The sequence below is a fragment of the Hemicordylus capensis genome, chromosome 1 (assembly GCF_027244095.1).
Source record: "Hemicordylus capensis ecotype Gifberg chromosome 1, rHemCap1.1.pri, whole genome shotgun sequence".
In the NCBI taxonomy this organism is placed as follows: Eukaryota; Metazoa; Chordata; class Lepidosauria; order Squamata; family Cordylidae; genus Hemicordylus; species Hemicordylus capensis.
In genome coordinates this window covers 118,481,474-118,499,999 of record NC_069657.1, presented here as the reverse complement: position 1 = coordinate 118,499,999, position 18,526 = coordinate 118,481,474, and the positions used below count along the sequence as shown (strand labels likewise).

Below are 18,526 nucleotides of genomic sequence, written 5' to 3'. Positions count from 1 at the left end.
GATGTGGTGATGGCCACCAGCTTGGATGGCTTTAAAAGGGGCTTAGACAAATTCATGGTAGACAGGTCTATCAATGGCTACTAGTCTGGTGAATGTGGGCCATCTCTAGCCTCAGAGGCACGATGCCTCTCAATGCCAGTTGCAGGGGAGCAACAGCAGGAGAGAGGGCATGCACATACCTCTTGCCTGTGGGCTCCCCAGAGGCATCTGGTGGGCCACTGTGTGAAACAGGATACTGGACTAGATCAGGGATTCTCAACGTTGGGCCCCCAGATGTTATTGGACTTCAGCTCCCATAATCCCCAACCAAAGGCCACTGGGACTGGGGATTATGGGAGTTGAAGTCCAATGTGGTGTAGTGGTTAGAGTGCTGGACTAGGACCGGGGAGACCCGAGTTCAAATCCTCATTCAGCCATGAGACTAGCTGGGTGACTGTGGGCCAGTCACTTCTCTCTCAGCCTAGCCTACTTCACAGGGTTGTTGTGAAAGAGAAACTTAAGTATGTAGTACACTGCTCCGGGCTCCTTGGAGGAAGAGCGGGATATAAATACAACAACAACAACAACTGGGGGCCCAACACTGAGAATCCCTCGACTAGATGGACCTAATGCCTGATCCAGGAGGGCTGTTCTTATGTCCAATTCTCCAACTGAGGAGAATAAATTTTATCATATATAGGTACAGAGATGACCAAGGGACTTGGCCTAGAACTTAAGTCACCAGCCCAAGTAGAACCTTGTCTACAACTTCATGACCTCTACTTCTGCTTTTCACCCTGAAGTTCTTCCAGTGCTTCCTGTGTTAGTTCTACAACATACTGACCTGCCCTTTATGAAACGATATGCCTTAGACATCCATTCCATGACTGAGACAGGCTTTGGGCATGCAGTACTAAAGAAGGTCCTTTAACTTAACATCCTTGGACCTGCCTCCTTATATGGAAGCCTACTAATTTCCCATGTTTTGAAGGATACCAGATCACCACAAAGATAAACAGGTTGCTTGCCTATAACTTTGATCTTTTGGTGATCCAGTATCCTTCACAAAACCCACCTAGCCTCCCCGCCTGATGAATGTACTTGCCTACTCACCTGTAGGTCACTTGGTAACATTTGAATTTCATATTCTGCTTGAGCAAACATAAAATAATTGAGCAAACATAAAATAAAGGTGAATTGTCTCAAATTGTGCTGTTGTGTTTGGAGATGCAACATTCATTCATGCTTTGGAGGGCTATGGTGTTGAAATGTTCAGTTCTTCTTGATGATAGCTGTTTGGGCTTGGGGTATATGTATTTCTCTGTATTCTGTATTCATATTTGGTGGTTCTGATTTTTTTCTAGAAGAGATGTTCTATTTGCATATATCTGTGTATATGAATGCAGTGCTGTATTATGTGTATTGTTTAATTGGAAACTATTTTTCTGTTTATTAGGCTTTGCCTGACAAAGATGGGAAAAAGTGTCTGTTTCTTATAAAAAGCTTAGAAAAATGTTTTGAGATCAGTGCCTCTGATAAAAAGAAGAAGCAGGAGTGGATTCACGGTAAGATCAAAGATTCTGCTATCTTACTGGTACCACTGTTTTTAAGACTGAGAAAAGCCCTAAAATATGTGGAATTTTGGATTGTAAAATAAATTTAGGCATTATGTTAACATGGAAAAATAATATTTTTGAAGAGTAGCAATAATGATCTGAACATAACTTTCACATATATACTAGATAATCTTTGTACTCTAGTGGTGTTGTTGTCGTGGACATTAAGTAAATATTAGCCTTTATTTTGATTTGGTTGGCAAATTACAAACCTGCATCTCTTCTTCAATCCTCCTGATGCAACTTATTGTGGAATAATTTTTTTTTAATAAAACGTTTTGTACATAAAACTGTATTAAAAGGGCTTTCATGAACGAGGGATCTAGGTTGGATGAAAGGTTTAAAATGTCCTTACTTCATGCTTAAAATGTCCTTACTTCTCTGAATTTAAGGGAAGGTTGAACTAGAACAATTCCATTACTATCTATCAATCCATTTGTTATACTCAATAAGTCAGAATATCAAATACACCAAAAAGGTCACCATACTTCACTATTATTATTGATGATAATATTTGTTGGTTTAAAATGTAGTTTACTATATCTTGAATAAAATCTACAAAAGAAACAGAATTGAGAGAAGTAGAGAAAAATAACAAGCTGCTATTTGTAGCTGTTGATAATGAAAGCTATTTTGATTGTTTGGCTTTTAACCTTCAATAAATACACAGTTTACACAAATGTATGTACAGATTATCAAGTCTTGTTGAAATTGCTGAAGAAAGGGAACCATGAAACTCACTGGGTGACTCTGAGTCAGTCATATATCTCTCAGCCTAACCTACCTCACAGGGTTGTTGTGAGGATAAACATAATCATGTACACCGCTCTAAGCTCCTCGGAGGAAAAGTGGGATATAAATGTAATAAATACATGTTTTGTTTCATCCTAATGTACAAAAGTTGCACCTCATTGTTGGAAGAAAAGGCATCTTTAATATTGTGTTGGTAATTAGGATTTGTAAAGATGCAATATTCCCTAATGCAGTAACCTATCACAGACAGAATAGCTTAAAAATACAACCAAGTTAATTCCATCAGTATTTTGGAAAATCTGAATATAAAAGATGTTCCGTATTGACATCCTTTTCAGTGGAGTCTTGTTAACTGTAGTTGTCCATGGTTATTTATTGTGAGAAGTCAGTTTCATCCTAAAAGATAAATCACTGTGGTAAAAAAAAAAATTAACCTCACCCCAAAAGGTCACCATACATTCATATTCCTGTTACGTAGAACACATCTTAGACTAATGTTGCCTATAGAACCTCCCAGTGCTGGTCTTCTCAGAGGCAGGAAAAATGGGTAGGTGGACCATTAAAAAAAAAAAAAGTTCTTATGGGACTCTGTAAAATAAATTGTTTTGGAATCTTTAATATGATTGATTAAGTGCTGTCAAGTTGGTGTCAACTCTTAGTGACCACATAGATAGATTCTCTCCAGGATGATCTATCTTCAACTTGGCCTTTAAGGTCTCTCAGTGGTGCATTCATTGTAAGATTAGGGATTATAAAATATTCTTCTTGTGGTTAAAGTAATAATTGTCAAATACAGTTAAGCCCAACACTCTCATTACAAGACATCACTATGGGATATTGTTCCCACAGCAGACTTCATTCACTGGATTTGGTTGTGTTTTGAAAGAAGCAACTAAGTTATATCTTTTTGTCTGTCTTTAGCAAAAGATCCATTCTTAAGGACAATAGTAAGTGCAGAAGTACTATGCAACTAATAATTGCAGGAACCTGATGTAGTTTAGTTTCTCAGTTCTAAAAATGGCAGTCAGTTCTTTTTCTTGTGTGAGTTCTCTTTCTCTTTTCCCACAGAAACAACAAAGTCCAGAAATAAACTGTTTGGGTTTTGTGATACTAAACGTGCTGCAGCTATAATTACATGATTTCATAACTGATTCATTTGCTTAGCAGCAGACTGTGCTGGTCTCTCAATAGTAACAACCACACATTGTTTTCATAGTGCAAATTTAGAAAATTATGGGCTTTGGAACTAAAATGAGGAATGATCTCAAGTACTACTGGAGGGCCACTGTACCTGTTTTGTATGTTACCTGTTTTTAAGGCTGGCTTATAAATGTAGCTGAAAAACAAGCCTGTGGATAATAGGTTGCAAAGCGCCTGCCCACATTTCTCAGATGTGTCAGCCAGGAGAGAGCTTGGATGGACTAGTGGATAGAATATTTGGAGTTGTAACTGAGCAAGAAATGGACTGACTTATGTTCAGTACTCCATTACAAGTTAACCTGGTAATGAGAATCTTCAGGCAATGTGGCATTATTGAATTATTGCTTTTTGTGATACAAAAAATCCAATCAAACTACAGGTGAAACTCGGAAAATTAGAATATCGTGCAAAAGTCCATTAATTTCAGTAATGCAAATTAAAAGGTGAAACTGATATATGAGACAGACGCATTACATGCAAAGCGAGATAAGTCAAGCCTTAATTTGTTATAATTGTGATGATCATGGCGCACAGCTCATGAAAACCCCAAATCCACAATCTCAGAAAATTAGAATATTACATGGAACCAAGAAGACAAGGATTGAAGAAAAGAACAATATCGGACCTCTGAAAAGTATACAGTGTACTGTGCTTGATTGGCCAGCAAACTCACCTGACCTGACCTCATAGAGAATCTATGGGGCATTGCCAAGAGAAGGATGAGAGACATGAGACCAAACAATGCAGAATTACTGAAGGCCGCTAATGAATCATCCTGGTCTTCCATAACACCTCATCAGTGCCACAGGCTGATAGCATCCATGCCAAGCCGCATTGAGGCAGTAATTGCTGCAAAAGGGGCCCAAACCAAGTACTGAATACATATGCATGCTTATACTTTTCAGAGGTCTGATATTGTTCTATTCTTCAATCCTTGTCTTCTTGGTTCAATGTAATATTCTAATTTTCTGAGATTGTGGATTTGGGGTTTTCATGAGCTGTACGCCATGATCATCACAATTATAACAAATTAAGGCTTGACTTATCTCGCTTTGCATGTAATGCGTCTGTCTCATATATCAGTTTCACCTTTTAATTTGCATTACTGAAATTAATGGACTTTTGCACGATATTCTAATTTTCCGAGTTTCACCTGTATATACTGTAGAAAACTATACTATATACAAAAAGAAGTTCTCTTTTTGATATTAATTGATGTGAGTCAATTAACTACTACTGAGTCAAGACTATTGCTCCATTTTCAGGTACAGTCCACACTGGCTGGTAGTGATTGATTGATTGATCAAGTGCTGCACGTTGGTGTTGACTCTTAGCGACCACATAGATTCTCTCCAGGATGTTCTGTCCAACTTGGCCTTTAAAGTCTCTCAGTGGTGCATACATTGCTGTTGTAATCAAGTCCATCCACCTTGCTGCTTGATCGTCCTCTCCTTCTCTTTCCTTCAACTTTCCTCAGCATTATGGACTTCTCAAGGGAGCTGGATCTTTGCATAATGTGTCCGAAGTATGATAGTTTGAGCCTGGTCATTTGTGCCTCGAGTGAAAATTCTGGTTTGATTTGTTCTATGATCCATTTGTTTGTTTTCCTGGCTGTCCATGGTATCCTCAAAAGTCTTCTCCAGCACCAAAGTTCAAAAGCCTCAATGCTTTTTCTATCTTGCTTCTTCAAAGTCTAGCTTTCGCATCCGTAGAGTGTCATGGGAAAAACCATTGTCCAGACGTGGACAGTGTTGTCATATGTGTATGTATGTGTGTGTGTCGGGGCCACAAGGTGCGGCCCCTAAGGGGCGGTGGCCCAGGTTCTTAGAACCTGGATGCCCAATGTTGGCTACGCCCCTGGTTTGTTTCATGAAAGGTCAGAATGGGTCAGACCATCTTAGACTGGCCCTGAATGCAGTGATTTCTTCAGAAGGTGGGCTTTTTCAATGTATACTCTTGCCTTTTTGGATGTGGAGAAAGCCTTTGATAGTGAAGATCAGTTTTCTCGAATGTTCCCCTCAGCAATTGAGATTTATTAATTGGATTGATGTTCTTTAAAGATCATCCCACTCTAGAGTATTAATTAATGTTATCTTCTAGTTTTACTCTAACTAGAGCCACTGGGCAGGAATGTCCCCATTCCCCCATTCTTTTCATTTTATCTGTTGAATTCTTAGCTGCTGTTGTTAGGCAAAATGAAACAATCTATGGCACTCGGGTGGGTGGGGAGGAATTTAAACTTGCATTGTATGCAGTTGATGCCCTGCTTATTTTTGGCTAATCCCATGATGTGTCTCCACTGATTGCTTTGATTACTCAATTTGGGAGCTTATCAGTTTATGCAGTGATTTACCAAAGATCAGTGCCCTTGCATCTTGATGCAGCTCCTAAAGATCATCTATTGAATATGTGGAACTTTAAATGGAGTGATAGACATCTCAAATAACTTGGCCTACTAATTCCTAAGGAACTTAAACAATCGGTTCCTGTCAATTTGGACTCATTTCTTAAGCAAATTGGACCTTAAGCATAGGGAAAAGCTCCAATTTAGTCTTTGGTGGTGGTGGTGATGGTGATGGGGAATTAATATCCTCAAATCTTGCATTACTCCTAAATTTATATATTTGTTCCATGGTCTGCCTCTACATATTCCATGACAGTAGTCTAGAAAAATTGATATCTCTACATATTCCATGACAGTATTTTAGAAAAATGATAGCTTATTTAGATCCTTCTTATGAAGAGAAAATATGCAGCCTAGAACTTCCTATTAAAAATTCCAATTGCTTCAGAAGAAAGCGAGCTTTAAATTACACAATTTTCAGATACACCATAGCTCTTTTCTGGTTTCTCAAGCTTTGTACTAGAAAAAGCCCAGTGAAATTGAATTACATGACTGTCCACAATGGGCAAAAATTGAGGATCAGCAGCTGGCACCTCTTTTTGGCAAAGCAGCATTAAGTAGGGATGTGCACAGAACTGGCTCGGAGGTCCTTTATGGGCCTCTGAACTGGTTTGAAGAACCGGCAGTTCCGCCAGTTCAACGGCAGCGGGGGTGCCGATTTAAGAGCGGGGGAATGTGCACTTACCCCTCCTGCCACTTCCCCCCACGGCGTCCATTTCTATAACAGCTAATCAGGGCAGCAGTGTACCTCCCTGCTGCCCCGTCGCCCCCGTTGGCTGGATATGGCCAGAGATTCCAGACACGCCTACGCACGCCAGGACATGTGTGGGCGACGTGGGCGCGCCTGTGCTGGCATATGCAGGTGCATCTGGAACTTCTGGCCAACAGGGTGGCAAGGAGGTACGCTGCTGCCCCGACTAACTGTTACAGAAACGGACGCCGCCTTCAAGCCTCCCCACCGCAGTTCCGTGCACATCCCTAGCATTAAGCTCTAAATATTTGAGACATTCTACTTGGTATACTCCTGCTATTCTTGAAATAAGATCTGCTTTGAGAAATATTTTGTTGTGTTTTCAGTGCTGCTCATATAAACATGAAGATTTATCACTATGGGGAAACCTCAGGATAACCATTGTAGGACAGACCTGTATATTAATTAAACTGGGCCAATAATGGTATTTTATTTCTATTTTATTTCTATCCCAACTGAAATCTTCTGTTTTGAAACCATTTTATATATTATAGGATGAGCTGAATTTAAAACCTAGTTCTGCCTGGCAGTATATCCAGTTAAAACATAGCATCTCTAAGTTGTTTGGCCCTGAATGTGAGAGACCCCGCCCCTAATTTAAAGAACTTGGGTTTCTTTAAATAGGGCCTAGTTTGGGGAAAGGGAGCGACTAGATGATAGGACTAATTAGATGGGGTTAGATGACAACCCTAGCACAGCATCCCAGTGTCTGTTGCTGGTGTTTACCTTATGTTTCTTTTTAGACTGTGAGACCTTTGGGGTCAGGGGACCATCTTATTTATGTGTGTGTTTTGTCTATGTAAACCGCTTGGAGAACTATGGTTGAAGAGCGGTATATAAATATCAGTAGTAGTAGTAGGACTGTATGTCAGACGGGGTGGGTTAGCGAGAGGTCACAGTAATCCTCTGCCCTTCTTTGCCTTCCCTTCATTTAGACCTGTGCCATTTTTGCTCAGTTCCCTCCAAAAACAGTCCCCCTAATAAAGCTTGCTTCTAACTAGGCTTGTTGATTGAACAAAGTTACTAAGGTTTATTACTTAACTATTACCAAATCATAAACAGTACTACTCTGAGTGAATGACCATCCTAACAGAAAAATAAGTTGCAAGCATCCAGTAAGAAATACAAATTGACCAATCAATCTACAGCATTGATGATTGCCACAAACATTCTAAGCTCTACTCCAAGCCTATACATCAGTGGCAAGAACAAAGACAATGTATATACACATAAATCGCAATACATCCAAGGTTTTAATTGCAACATTTTGCTAAACACAAACTGTGGGGAGTTGCAAACCAAAGGGACTAGAGCTTTACACTCAGTGAGTGCAAGGTTTTCGTTACAGGGAGCATCTGCTTACAAAGCATGTGCTTTATCACTGAAAATAAGTGTTAGTTTCTACTTTTTCACACAATCAACTTGTGGAATTCTCTGCCACAAGATGTGGTGACAGCCAACAACCTGGATGGCTTTAAGAGGGGTTTGGATAACTTCATGGAGGAGAGGTTTGTCATCGGCTACTACTCAGAGGGCTGTAGGCCACCTCCAGCCTCAAAGGCAGGATGCCTCTGAGTACCAGTTGCAGGGGAATAACAGCAGGAGAGAGGGCATGCCCTCAACTCCTGCCTGTAGGCTTCCAGCGGCATCTGGTGGGGCCACTGTGTGAAACAGGATGCTGGACTAGATGGTCCTTGGGCCTGATCCAGCAGGGCTGTTCTTATGTTCTTAACATGTTAATTTTAAAGTAAGCCCTATTGAGTACAGTGAGACTTAATTCCAAATACTTAAGTACTTAGGCTGCAGTTCTGTGGGCTGTATATGGCTATAAAGCAATATTTTCTGGGCCTCAGTGGTCCTACCAACTTGCTAAGTTGTAGGATGGGGCATTGTCAGTGACAGCATCAAGACTCTGGAACAGTTTGGGCCCAGGATACCTGAGGGACCGCCTGCTCCCAAGGGTTACTGCCCACTTGACGAGGTCATCTTAGGGGGCTCTGCACTGGGTGCCGACAATGAGGGCGGCTCGGTTGTCATGCACGCAGGACAGGGTCTTCTCTTTTGCTGCCCCCAGACTCTGGAATGCTCTCCCGGTGGCTATTTGCTCCTCGGTCTCCCTCACAGCTTTTAGAAAGAGTGTAAAATCTTGGCTTTTTGCCCAGGCATTTATTTGATTCTCTGCTGCTGCTCTTTGTTCTCTGTATTGTTTTTATGCTTTTGTTTTAAATTTTTAATCAGATTTGTTTAATATTTTTCACTTAATATTTTAATTGTTTCTTTTTAACATCTTGTTTTGAAATTTTGCTGTAAACCACCTTGAGATTGTTTTAATGAAAGGCGGTATATACATTTAACAATACATACATACATACATACATACATACATTTCCTGTCCTGTGAAGTCCAGTTGGCCCCCTTAGTTGACTAGTCTGTTAAGATTAAGACTCACTTGTTCAGCCTTGCCTTTAATGAACAGGGTTTTTGTGCTCTGTAATGCTGGCTCTATTTTTGTCTGCTTTCCAAAGGAAAGAAGATGTATGAAATCACCATGTCTGTGTCTATCTCCCCTCCCCGCAATAACTTTTGCAGTTTGATAAACCAAATCTACAGCACATGGGAGGCAGTTCTAGACAATCCTGGCAGGTTTTTGTTGTTGATCTGCCATGTTTGAAGATGGTAGCTATTCAAAGTATAGCCAACACTTTCTTGTAATTCTTGTGTTGACAGTAAGATGAGCACCAAGTTCACAGCACATGGTGGGTTCGGGGTCCTAGGTAGGAGTTACCATGTAGAAAGAAGCTACAGGTAGACTCCACTGGTTCTATTTAGAATAACTCTTTGTGCTTTTTGTTGTTGATGGTTTTAAATTATGTTGCAGGCTTCCTTGGGAGTGTCGCTTAAGTGCTTTAAAAGACAGGACACAAATATTTAAATAACTTTAAAGCATATCTCTAGTGCTATCATGGTTTACCTTTTGAATGGATTTGCGTTTGTGACAAACTGTACTTCTTGCCACCAGGTTGCTGTATAGATGAGACAAGAATATGAAAACTGATCATGCCCTAGTGCAAGAAGTTAAATAGAACTATAGGACTGTTAAGTTACCAATCTTAACAGCTGATATAAAGAAACGTGTTGGTTAGTTATGGCTGCTTAATATTATCTTATTCTTTTTCTAAAAAACAATACAAACAGCTATTCAGACAACTGTAAATCTGCTGAGATTAGGTAACCCGCCACTTCACAAGGAGGCACGCCAGAAGCGTAAAGAATTACGTCAGAAGCTACAGGCTGAACAAGAGGAACTGGAGAGGCAAATGAAAGAGCTCCAGGTGGCAAATGAGAACAAGCAGAAAGAACTGGAGACTGTCCGAATGGTGGGTGTAGACCTCAGACACTTTTCTGTGTCATTCCTAAACATACCCTTACACTTTTGTTACTAACTTTACTTTGTGGCATTGTATGTTACATAACTGTAGTAGAATGTAGTTTTGCCCTAAAGTAATTTGAGATATTCAATTATGATAGAGTACACTAGCATTATGCCCTAACAATCTGCTGTGCGATTCATTCATCTATTTGGAGGGAAATGGGATGGGGAAGATTGGTGGTCATTAGGATTTCAATTACTGTCTTGCTACAGAACATTAGTAGTCTTGCATAATTCTCCTTGCACAGAATTAGGCTGTGGGAGAGGAGGTCTTGTGTTTGCTTTAAGATAAGAGCTGTTGCTCAGAACAAAAATACTATGTAATAAAGCCCTAGAGCCATGTTTTTGACTGGGGAGATCTGTCTGAAGCAAAAGTGTTGGGCAGTTATCCCAGTAATCTAAACACTGCTTATCCCTAATTATTTGACAGCCAAGGAGAGGAGGTTTCCTGGACAGTGCAACACGCATAGGTCAACCTGAGGGAAATTTTTACAGCGGGAGAAGATGAGTCTCAAATCCTTGAATCACCTTCCTGCATATGCATGGGTTGATAAAATGTACATAATCAAACAGAACTGTAGGGTGCATGGGCCTCAGACTGATTTGATCACAGGGGTGTTAAAATTGCTAGAGCATTTCGACACTGAAATTTGATACATTCACAGTTTAAGACATGGTAACTGAGTGAGAATAAGAAGACACTTTTATATCTAGCAGGTGAAACACAACAAAGAAAATCTCTCAGAATAGTGGCCAGCAGTTCAACAGGGATTAGGAAAAGTCATACATGAACAGAATGCAGAGGTGGGGAAGTTCCCTCTTCATGTGTATGAATCAGCCTCTGAAGGATGGAAGACTTCCAGGGCAGTCTGGAGATTTGCAAAGTGCAAACTGCAACTACTAATAGTATATACAGGCCTCTGTGAAAGTGGGCAGGAACTGACAGGTCCAAAGTACTAGTATAAGACTTGGAAAAACTCTTTCTGTCACTCAGAGCAGGGTAGGGCTTGGTGGTAAGTTTGTTTTTTATAATGATGAGCATCAACTACCAGGGTTTCACAAATGGGAATCTTCTTTATATATATATATAAAAGCCTTAGGATGTATGTAGCAAATCCTGTGGTACGTGGCACATCTCGCGAGAGTTGAGAAAGAGAGTTGTCCAGAGGAGAGAGAAGGCATGGGGTAGGGCTGAGCGGTGAACGGAGGGGCAGCTACTGCCGAGAAGGAGGTGGCGGTGGCAAAGAAAGAAAAAAAGACACTGAGCAGTGGCATCTATCGCCCCACCGAGTCTCCTCACCAGGAGGGCAGCCGAGCTGGGGCGGAAGACTGCACTTGGGCCATCTGTGCAGGCCAGAAGGGAAGCTCTGGCTCTGCCTCGCAAAGAGACTCAGTGGGCCGATGGAGGCCGTCTCGAGGTGCACTTTCCCACCCCGATCGGCTGTCCACCTCAAGAGGAGACTGGACAGGCTGACATGATGGAAGCCGGTGTAGGGTTGCCAACATTACTTTGGCCGAATTCGGTACACGGCGGGGGGGAGTCGGGGAGGGAGACACCTGGGGCGAGGCTTGGCCCCATGTGGCAAGGGTGCAGCCCGGCTGCCAGCTGCCAGGCATGCTCACCTGGCAAAACTGGTGGTGGTCGGTGGCTGCTGTTGCATGGCAGCAGAGCAGGGATGGCAGTGAGAGCTCTGCCCGCCTCCCAAACTATGAATGGTGAGTTCAGGGTGGGAGGCAGGCGGGAGAGATGGCGGCGAAGGAGCTCCTCACTCGTGCCTGCCTTCCTCCCAAATGAGGCAGATCGGGCTGATTTCAGGCATCTGCACATACAGAGGCCTGAAATTGGCCCGTTCTGTCTCATTTTCGCTGTTTCTCCCACCTGCCTCCAGCGCCCCTGCCCCGCCCCCAACCTCACCTGTTATAGTTTGGGAAGCGGGCAAAACTTTTGCTGCCATATCTGCTCTGCTGCCACGCAGCAGCAGCTTTAAAAGTTAAAAAGAAAGTAAAAACAGTTTTTAAAAAAGCAGGAGAAATTTAATTCCGAGCATTTCGGGACAGTTGGCAACTCTAGTGGGGGTAGGAGCCGACCTAGGCCGCTGATGCCTCCCTGGCTGGGGGAGAGAGAGACTGGCTGACTGGGTGCGGGGAGGCCGACTGAGTGGGGGGGGGGGAGGAGACTGGTTGACTGAGTGAGGGGGAAGACTTGTTGGATGAGTGGGGGAGGCTTCGCTGCCTCCTCTGCCATCCCGGATGGCAGGGGGCGGCTTAAGAAGGAGTGGGAGGAAGGCAGGTCAGGGAGCCAGATTGTCTGGGGATGGGTGGGAGACAGAGAATTAGGGCACAGATATTCTGCACAGGGCCAGCTAATTTAACTTAAAACAGTTGCATAACAAGCACCTGTGGCACTTAGCTGAGACCCACAATTAATAGTTGATAGCAGCAGGCATATTTACACATTGATTTTTTTGGCAAGGCTAAGAGATGTGGATTCGGTACATACCGTTCATATAAATTCCACAGGAACTGTGATGAGCACTCTCTGCTCTCCCACCCAAGTCAATGCCAGTTTATTCAACAGACTCAAAGAACTCTGGGGCAAGTGAAAGTTTAACAGTACATGCATATACACACAGGAGTGTTGCACACAGGTCCTGCTCAACAAGTTATAACCTTTCTTTTGATAGTATTTCCAGTTAAAGCTATCCTTTACAAAACAAAATTGAGCTATAAGGAGGGCTATGATGTGTATAGGAGACACAAGCTGGAATCCAAAGTACACAGGAGCTCTTTAGCTCCCCCTTATGGTAATAGCTCCCAAAAAATATTTGGGACCCTCTGGAGCAGCATCCCATGAGAACCCCTCTCCATATAATGTATGAGTAGGGACAACTTTCCATGTACATGCAAAAGCATTTTAGCTTCTGCATGGCACTCAGTCTCCTGATCATTGTCAGCAACATGGAGAATCTAAGTAAGACTGATCTGTGCACTAACATATGTGAACTTCTTTGCAATAGTCTGGACGCTTTCCAGACTAGCTGCTCAACAGCAGCAACATGCCTCTGTTCAGGTAAGTCGCTTTTGAAATATAAACAGCAGGGGAGCAGTCTTGTGGAAACCCCCCAAACAGCAATTTTCTTATGCCTGATATATGACGTCCTAGCTCTATATTGCAGTGATTAAATTTGAAACAAGGCATTGGAAATGTGAATGGCACCCTGCTGTCCACGTGTGGACTGTGGTGTCACAACACAGGAAGTGTGGAAGCACACTTCCAAGATATGTGACCTCATTGAAGGGTCTAATCTGGAAAGCGCCCAGGTGATGCTGCTGGTAACCCTTGTTGGGCTGCACTTGGTGATGTAGCTTATACTTTCACAACAGGACAATCTTCTCAGCATGTAGCAGCATTCACTTATTTGGGTGCAATTTATTCATCTTGTTTCCAGTTCTGTTATGGTTGGTGTATGTTTCTTGTGCTGTTTGTCTGTGCAGTTGATATGGGCATTGTTAGAGTACAGAAGATTTTGTCTTGGTGTAGGCAGATAGACTAAGTGACCTTCAGGTCCTTTCTAGCCTTACAGTTTTATCTTTCTCAGACCTGAGAATGATTTCTGCCTGGCTGCAAATAGGCGATCTGTACCTGTGCATTGATCAGTGGGAGATACCAATCTATTGCTTCTTTTGCACAGCAACTTGAAGAAGCAGCAGCCCGAGCTTCTGAAGAGGAGAAAAAGCGTCTGCAGACTCAAATGGAATTACAAGATCGATTCAGTCTTGAGCTGGAGAGAGAAAAAATGGTATTGAAGTAAAATAATTAACAAACTCCCACATGGTCGACTAAACACTGTTGAGTTGCCCAGCCTTTAGAGTCTGACTGGGCTGTTTCAGGGAGCAGCATGGCAGACTGTAGAGAAAAGGGAGGAGACTCAAAGGGGCAGTAACAAACTAACTTGTGCATAATAGAAAGGCTAAGAAGGGTAATAAGGTGAGATGAGAAGGGAGATAGTTGGGGCAGAAAAGTGCTTGAAAGGAAGAGGCAGGTAGTATAAAAGCACAAGGAGGGAAGTGACTAGGGATGTGCATGGAACTGGCATGGGCAGTTTGGTTCAAATTTGAATCGGACCACCCAATCCATGAACCAGTTGGTTAGAACTGGCGGTGGTTCGGTTCATGCTGTTGAATCGGGTCAACTTGGTTTGATTGCTTGTAATAGGGAATCCTTCCTGGATTCCCCTTTACAAGCAAGGCAGAGCAGGATTGCCCATGTAAAAGGGGTTCCGGGGAGCAGGCAAGAGGGCACCTTACCAGCTGTCATAGGGTGGAACTGCGGTGGCCCCTCACGGCCCCACTCATGCTTCCTCCCGCACCTCAGGCCAGCAGGCAGCCCGGTTCCAGCATCTGCCCATGTGTGGAGGCCATTTGCGTGACCGCCACACATGCACAGAAGTCACATGAATGGCCTCTGATGCACAGAGGCCAGAACCGCAGCCACCCCTGCCACTACCAGGGAGCTGCCGCCACAACAGCTGATAAGGTGCCCTCTTGCCCAACCCTCTGAACCCCCTTTTACATAGGCAATCCTCCATGCCAGTAAGTATTCCCCTTTACAAGCAAGGCAACCAAACTGGGCCCAGTTCGGATCAAACTCTGACTCATTTGCCGGGGCAGCCTGGTTCGAGCTCGAACTGGTCAAACCGGGCTGGTTCGACTAGAACCAGGTTCAATTTGAACTGATTCTGCACACCCACTAGAAGTGATGATCTAGTAATAGGAGATAACAGTTTAGCACAGGCATCTTTGAATCTGCTGAAGAGGGCAATATAGCAGGAGTGAAGGCCTGTGGAAAAGAAATTAGATAGAGAACCAGAATAATGATGAAGTTGGCTAGGGCTCGCCAGTTATCACCTGACTTAAGTACATGTTTCATACTTCAAAAACATGAAAAATTTACAACTCAACAAAATCCTACTGCTTATTGTGGCAAAGGCCACTTTTAATATTTTGTCTTTCATTCTCTGTGAACCAAAGAGAGAGTCACTAGAATCAAAATGGCTTAAATCTAGACAAGCGTGTGTCTTTCAATCAATGGAAGCTTTAGTTGATTAACCAGTGGGTTTGAGAATTATCTGTTGGTCAATTAGTTGAAGTGCTGCAGTCCAAGTTTTAATAGTAAGTACATAGAAGTAGAGGTGGATTGTGGGCATGTTGGGGGAAGGGAAGGAAGCAGGTTTGGGTGGGTGCAAACCCACATCTACACTATAAAGGGAAAAGTCAGAGTTGCAAGGCTATGAAATGGGAGAGGGTGGTTTGTTGTTGAAAGAAGTATTGTAAAAAGACTTCTCTCTTGTAAAAAGATAAATGCCATTATTTGTTTATTTGTTTCATGTTGCCAGGTTAGACAGAAAATGGAAGAGCAAGTTGCCCAGAAATCCTCTGAGCTAGAACAGTATTTTCAGAGAGTACAGGAACTTGAGGAAATGTATAAGCAGCTGCAGGAAGCCTTGGAAGATGAGAAACAGGCACGTCAAGATGAGGAGACTGTCAGGAGACTTCAGGGCAGGTCAGTATATAGTTTTGTAGCAATAGGATTAAATCTCAGAATAAGCTAGGGATGGGCACCGAATTGCTTCAGTGCACATCCATGGGAGGGGAGAGGTTCCCTTAAGAACCTCTCACCCGCCATGGTGCTGTCTCAACTGAAATACTTCCGTGCAAGCGGGAGCTTGTGCCACTTTTGCCCCTCTAAAGCAGCGCGCTGTGGCGATGGGATGCGTCCCCAGCATCCCTCATGCGGCGTTGGCATCGGCATATGCACCAACAACATCTACGTGCCAGTGCTACGTGAGGGATGCCAGGGACACATCCCATTGCCACGGTGCGTTGTTCTAGAGGGGCAAGCGGCACATGGCTGCTCCCGCCATGTCCATGTCCTTTCAGTTCCTCACACTTCTGGTACCGGACAGGCCTTTTCTACAGGAGTGAGAGCCTGCAGGCTTAGCAGGGAAGGTGCACACAGGTGTCTGGAAACTGTAGTTCCTCCCATGGGGATAGTGCTGGGAGGAACTACAGTTCTCTGATTCCTGCAGGCACTTTCCCGATCTGGGCCTGCACACCTTCCCATCTGGGCCTGTGTCTACTGAACACAACAAAATAAAACAGAGTAAAAACTTTTTCACAAAATAAAAAGTTAAAACAATTCCATGGGATAAAAGCAGTTTGAAATTAATTTCAGTTAAAAGCCTGAGAAAACAGGTGTGTCTTGAGGGTCTTCCTAAAAGCAAATAGAGATGGCGATACTCCTAAATTTTGCTTTAAATGTCAATCCAACTGTAGTAGTCAGGACTGGAGTGTGTAAGCAAAATGCCTTCCAGAGAAACTTTTTCTAGAGATTAGACTTATCTGGAGAAGGGATCCAAAATTTATTTATCCTTGATAACTAATCATATAGATAGTATTCCTAAGAGATACTGTCCTCTCCTGCTGTAATCTCTTTCTAGGCTGCTGGAAGAAGAGTCAACCAAGAGAGCAGAGCTAGAGAAATGGCACTTGGAGCAGCAACAGACCATTCAGATGACAGAAGCAGAGAAGCAGGAGTTGGAAAACCAGAGAATAATAAAGGAACGCGCTCTTCAAGTTGCTATGCAACAGTTAGAACAACTGGAACTGGAGAGGAAGCAAGCACTTGAACAATACCAGGTAAGCAAATGTAAATTCTGCTTTCTTAAGTATCTGTTGGGTGGAGGAGGGTTAAACTAAATGAATTCAAGAGTGGATAACAGGCTGGGTATGCTGTATGATTTAAACTCCCATCACAAGTCATCACCAGTATGGAGAGGCACTTGCAAATTATATCTAGAATTATGTCAGTTCCTAATGGACATTCATGTTCACGTTGCATAAACTCCACAGTGTCACTGGCATTAACTGTAAACTTATTTTGGATCCCAGGTAAGTTTGGGATGAAAGCCAATATGGTCCAGTGAGAGTGTATTTGGACCGAAACCTGGATTCAAGTGTCAGTGCAGGAATAGACTCAGTCTCGCTTTGAAAACTTCATCATATAGTAGTCATGAAATCAATCATGCTTGTGCTAATACCCCACCATATTTGCCCAAGCCTAGCCCACCCCCCACCAGTTCTTTCCTGTTAAATATAGGGGTCATCTTGAATTCAGAGTCCTCTTTCTTTGGGGTAAATACAGGTATAACCTGTATTTAACCTCTTTTTTTTTTTTTTAAGGCATCGTCTTAAACTCAGAGTCACCTTCTATTTGGGTAGATACAGTAATTCTCCTCACTGTTCAGTCTGCAGTGAGGCAGTTGTGTAGATCTGCCAGCATGCACAGGATTCAGCCCCAATGGGCAGAAGTGAGTTGATTGACCTCAGAAGGCAGGTACCTTCATGAAGGGGTGGTGAGTGCAGGCATCCTGCCCCCCACCACTCTGACATCACCTCACCTGCCTGCCACTCCACTGCCCTCCCCCAATGCTGTGGGGATAGATTTTAAATTGCAGGTTTAGTAGTGAGGGTGGCAAGAACGGAGCTCTCTTCTTGCCTCCCTGCCAAACTTGAAGTTTTTAAAACCCATCCCCACAGCATGAGAAAGGGTGAAGGGGGTGCACAAGGGAGCTGGCCCTGGCCCCTCCCCCTGATCCCATGGGTGGTGCCGATGGGTGTTTGTCATGCACTGCAAATGCATCTCCAAGTGTCTGCAGTGGTGTGTCAAATGTGGACCCAGGCTGAATCCTACACATGTTGGCAGATCCATGTAACTGTCTTGCCACAGCTTGATGTAACCAGAAATCAGCAAAGGTGGGCTTCTCTGCCCAACCACTTCACAATGGCTTAGGTGCACCTAAATGGTGCACCTAAATGTGATGAGGATCTCCTTTTGAGGTCTTGAGAGCCTCTCCTGCATACTGGAATTTCAGTTGTAAAGTGAACTGGAATTTTTCATCATTTGGAATCCTGTGTGGTGGTGCTAGGTTTTAAATAATTGAATGTTGTTTTAGGAGGTGAAAAAGAAGTTGGAAGTAGCAGCAAGCAATACTAAGAGTTGGAAAGATAAAGTGGCTCAGCACGAGGGGTTAATTCGATTAATTGAACCAGGTAAGGACCACCTCTTAATTTGTGAATCAGCACTGCCAGTGCCAAAGTTGGTTATTCTTTATCTATAGTAAACTTTTGTGGTTTTCAGGAAGTCTAAGCTGTTACTAAATCATCCTGGGTTGCACTTCCTGTTACTGAACTGGGAAATGGTACAGCCTAGCAAATGTGATTAAAATAAGCTCTGAATAGATATAGGGACTGGTTGCAAAGAATGCCGGATGGGATTGTAGCTGCTGCATGACAGATCCTTTGTAAGCCACTGCAGTGACATAGTGGTGTAA

At 43.0% G+C, this 18,526-nt stretch overlaps 1 protein-coding gene across 3 annotated transcripts in view; it reads left to right on the top strand.

Annotated features, from left to right (window-relative positions):
- The window catches only part of SWAP70 (switching B cell complex subunit SWAP70), a 69,699-nt gene that overhangs the window by 45,851 nt on the left and 5,322 nt on the right, over positions 1 to 18,526 (top strand). For all 3 annotated transcript variants that reach the window (XM_053274882.1, XM_053274900.1, XM_053274892.1), the window contains 6 exons: positions 1,436 to 1,544; positions 9,899 to 10,080; positions 13,826 to 13,933; positions 15,530 to 15,696; positions 16,634 to 16,832; positions 18,149 to 18,245. In XM_053274882.1, coding sequence (XP_053130857.1) covers positions 1,436 to 1,544; positions 9,899 to 10,080; positions 13,826 to 13,933; positions 15,530 to 15,696; positions 16,634 to 16,832; positions 18,149 to 18,245 — 862 coding nt within the window. The remainder of the gene's footprint in view (positions 1 to 1,435; positions 1,545 to 9,898; positions 10,081 to 13,825; positions 13,934 to 15,529; positions 15,697 to 16,633; positions 16,833 to 18,148; positions 18,246 to 18,526) is intronic.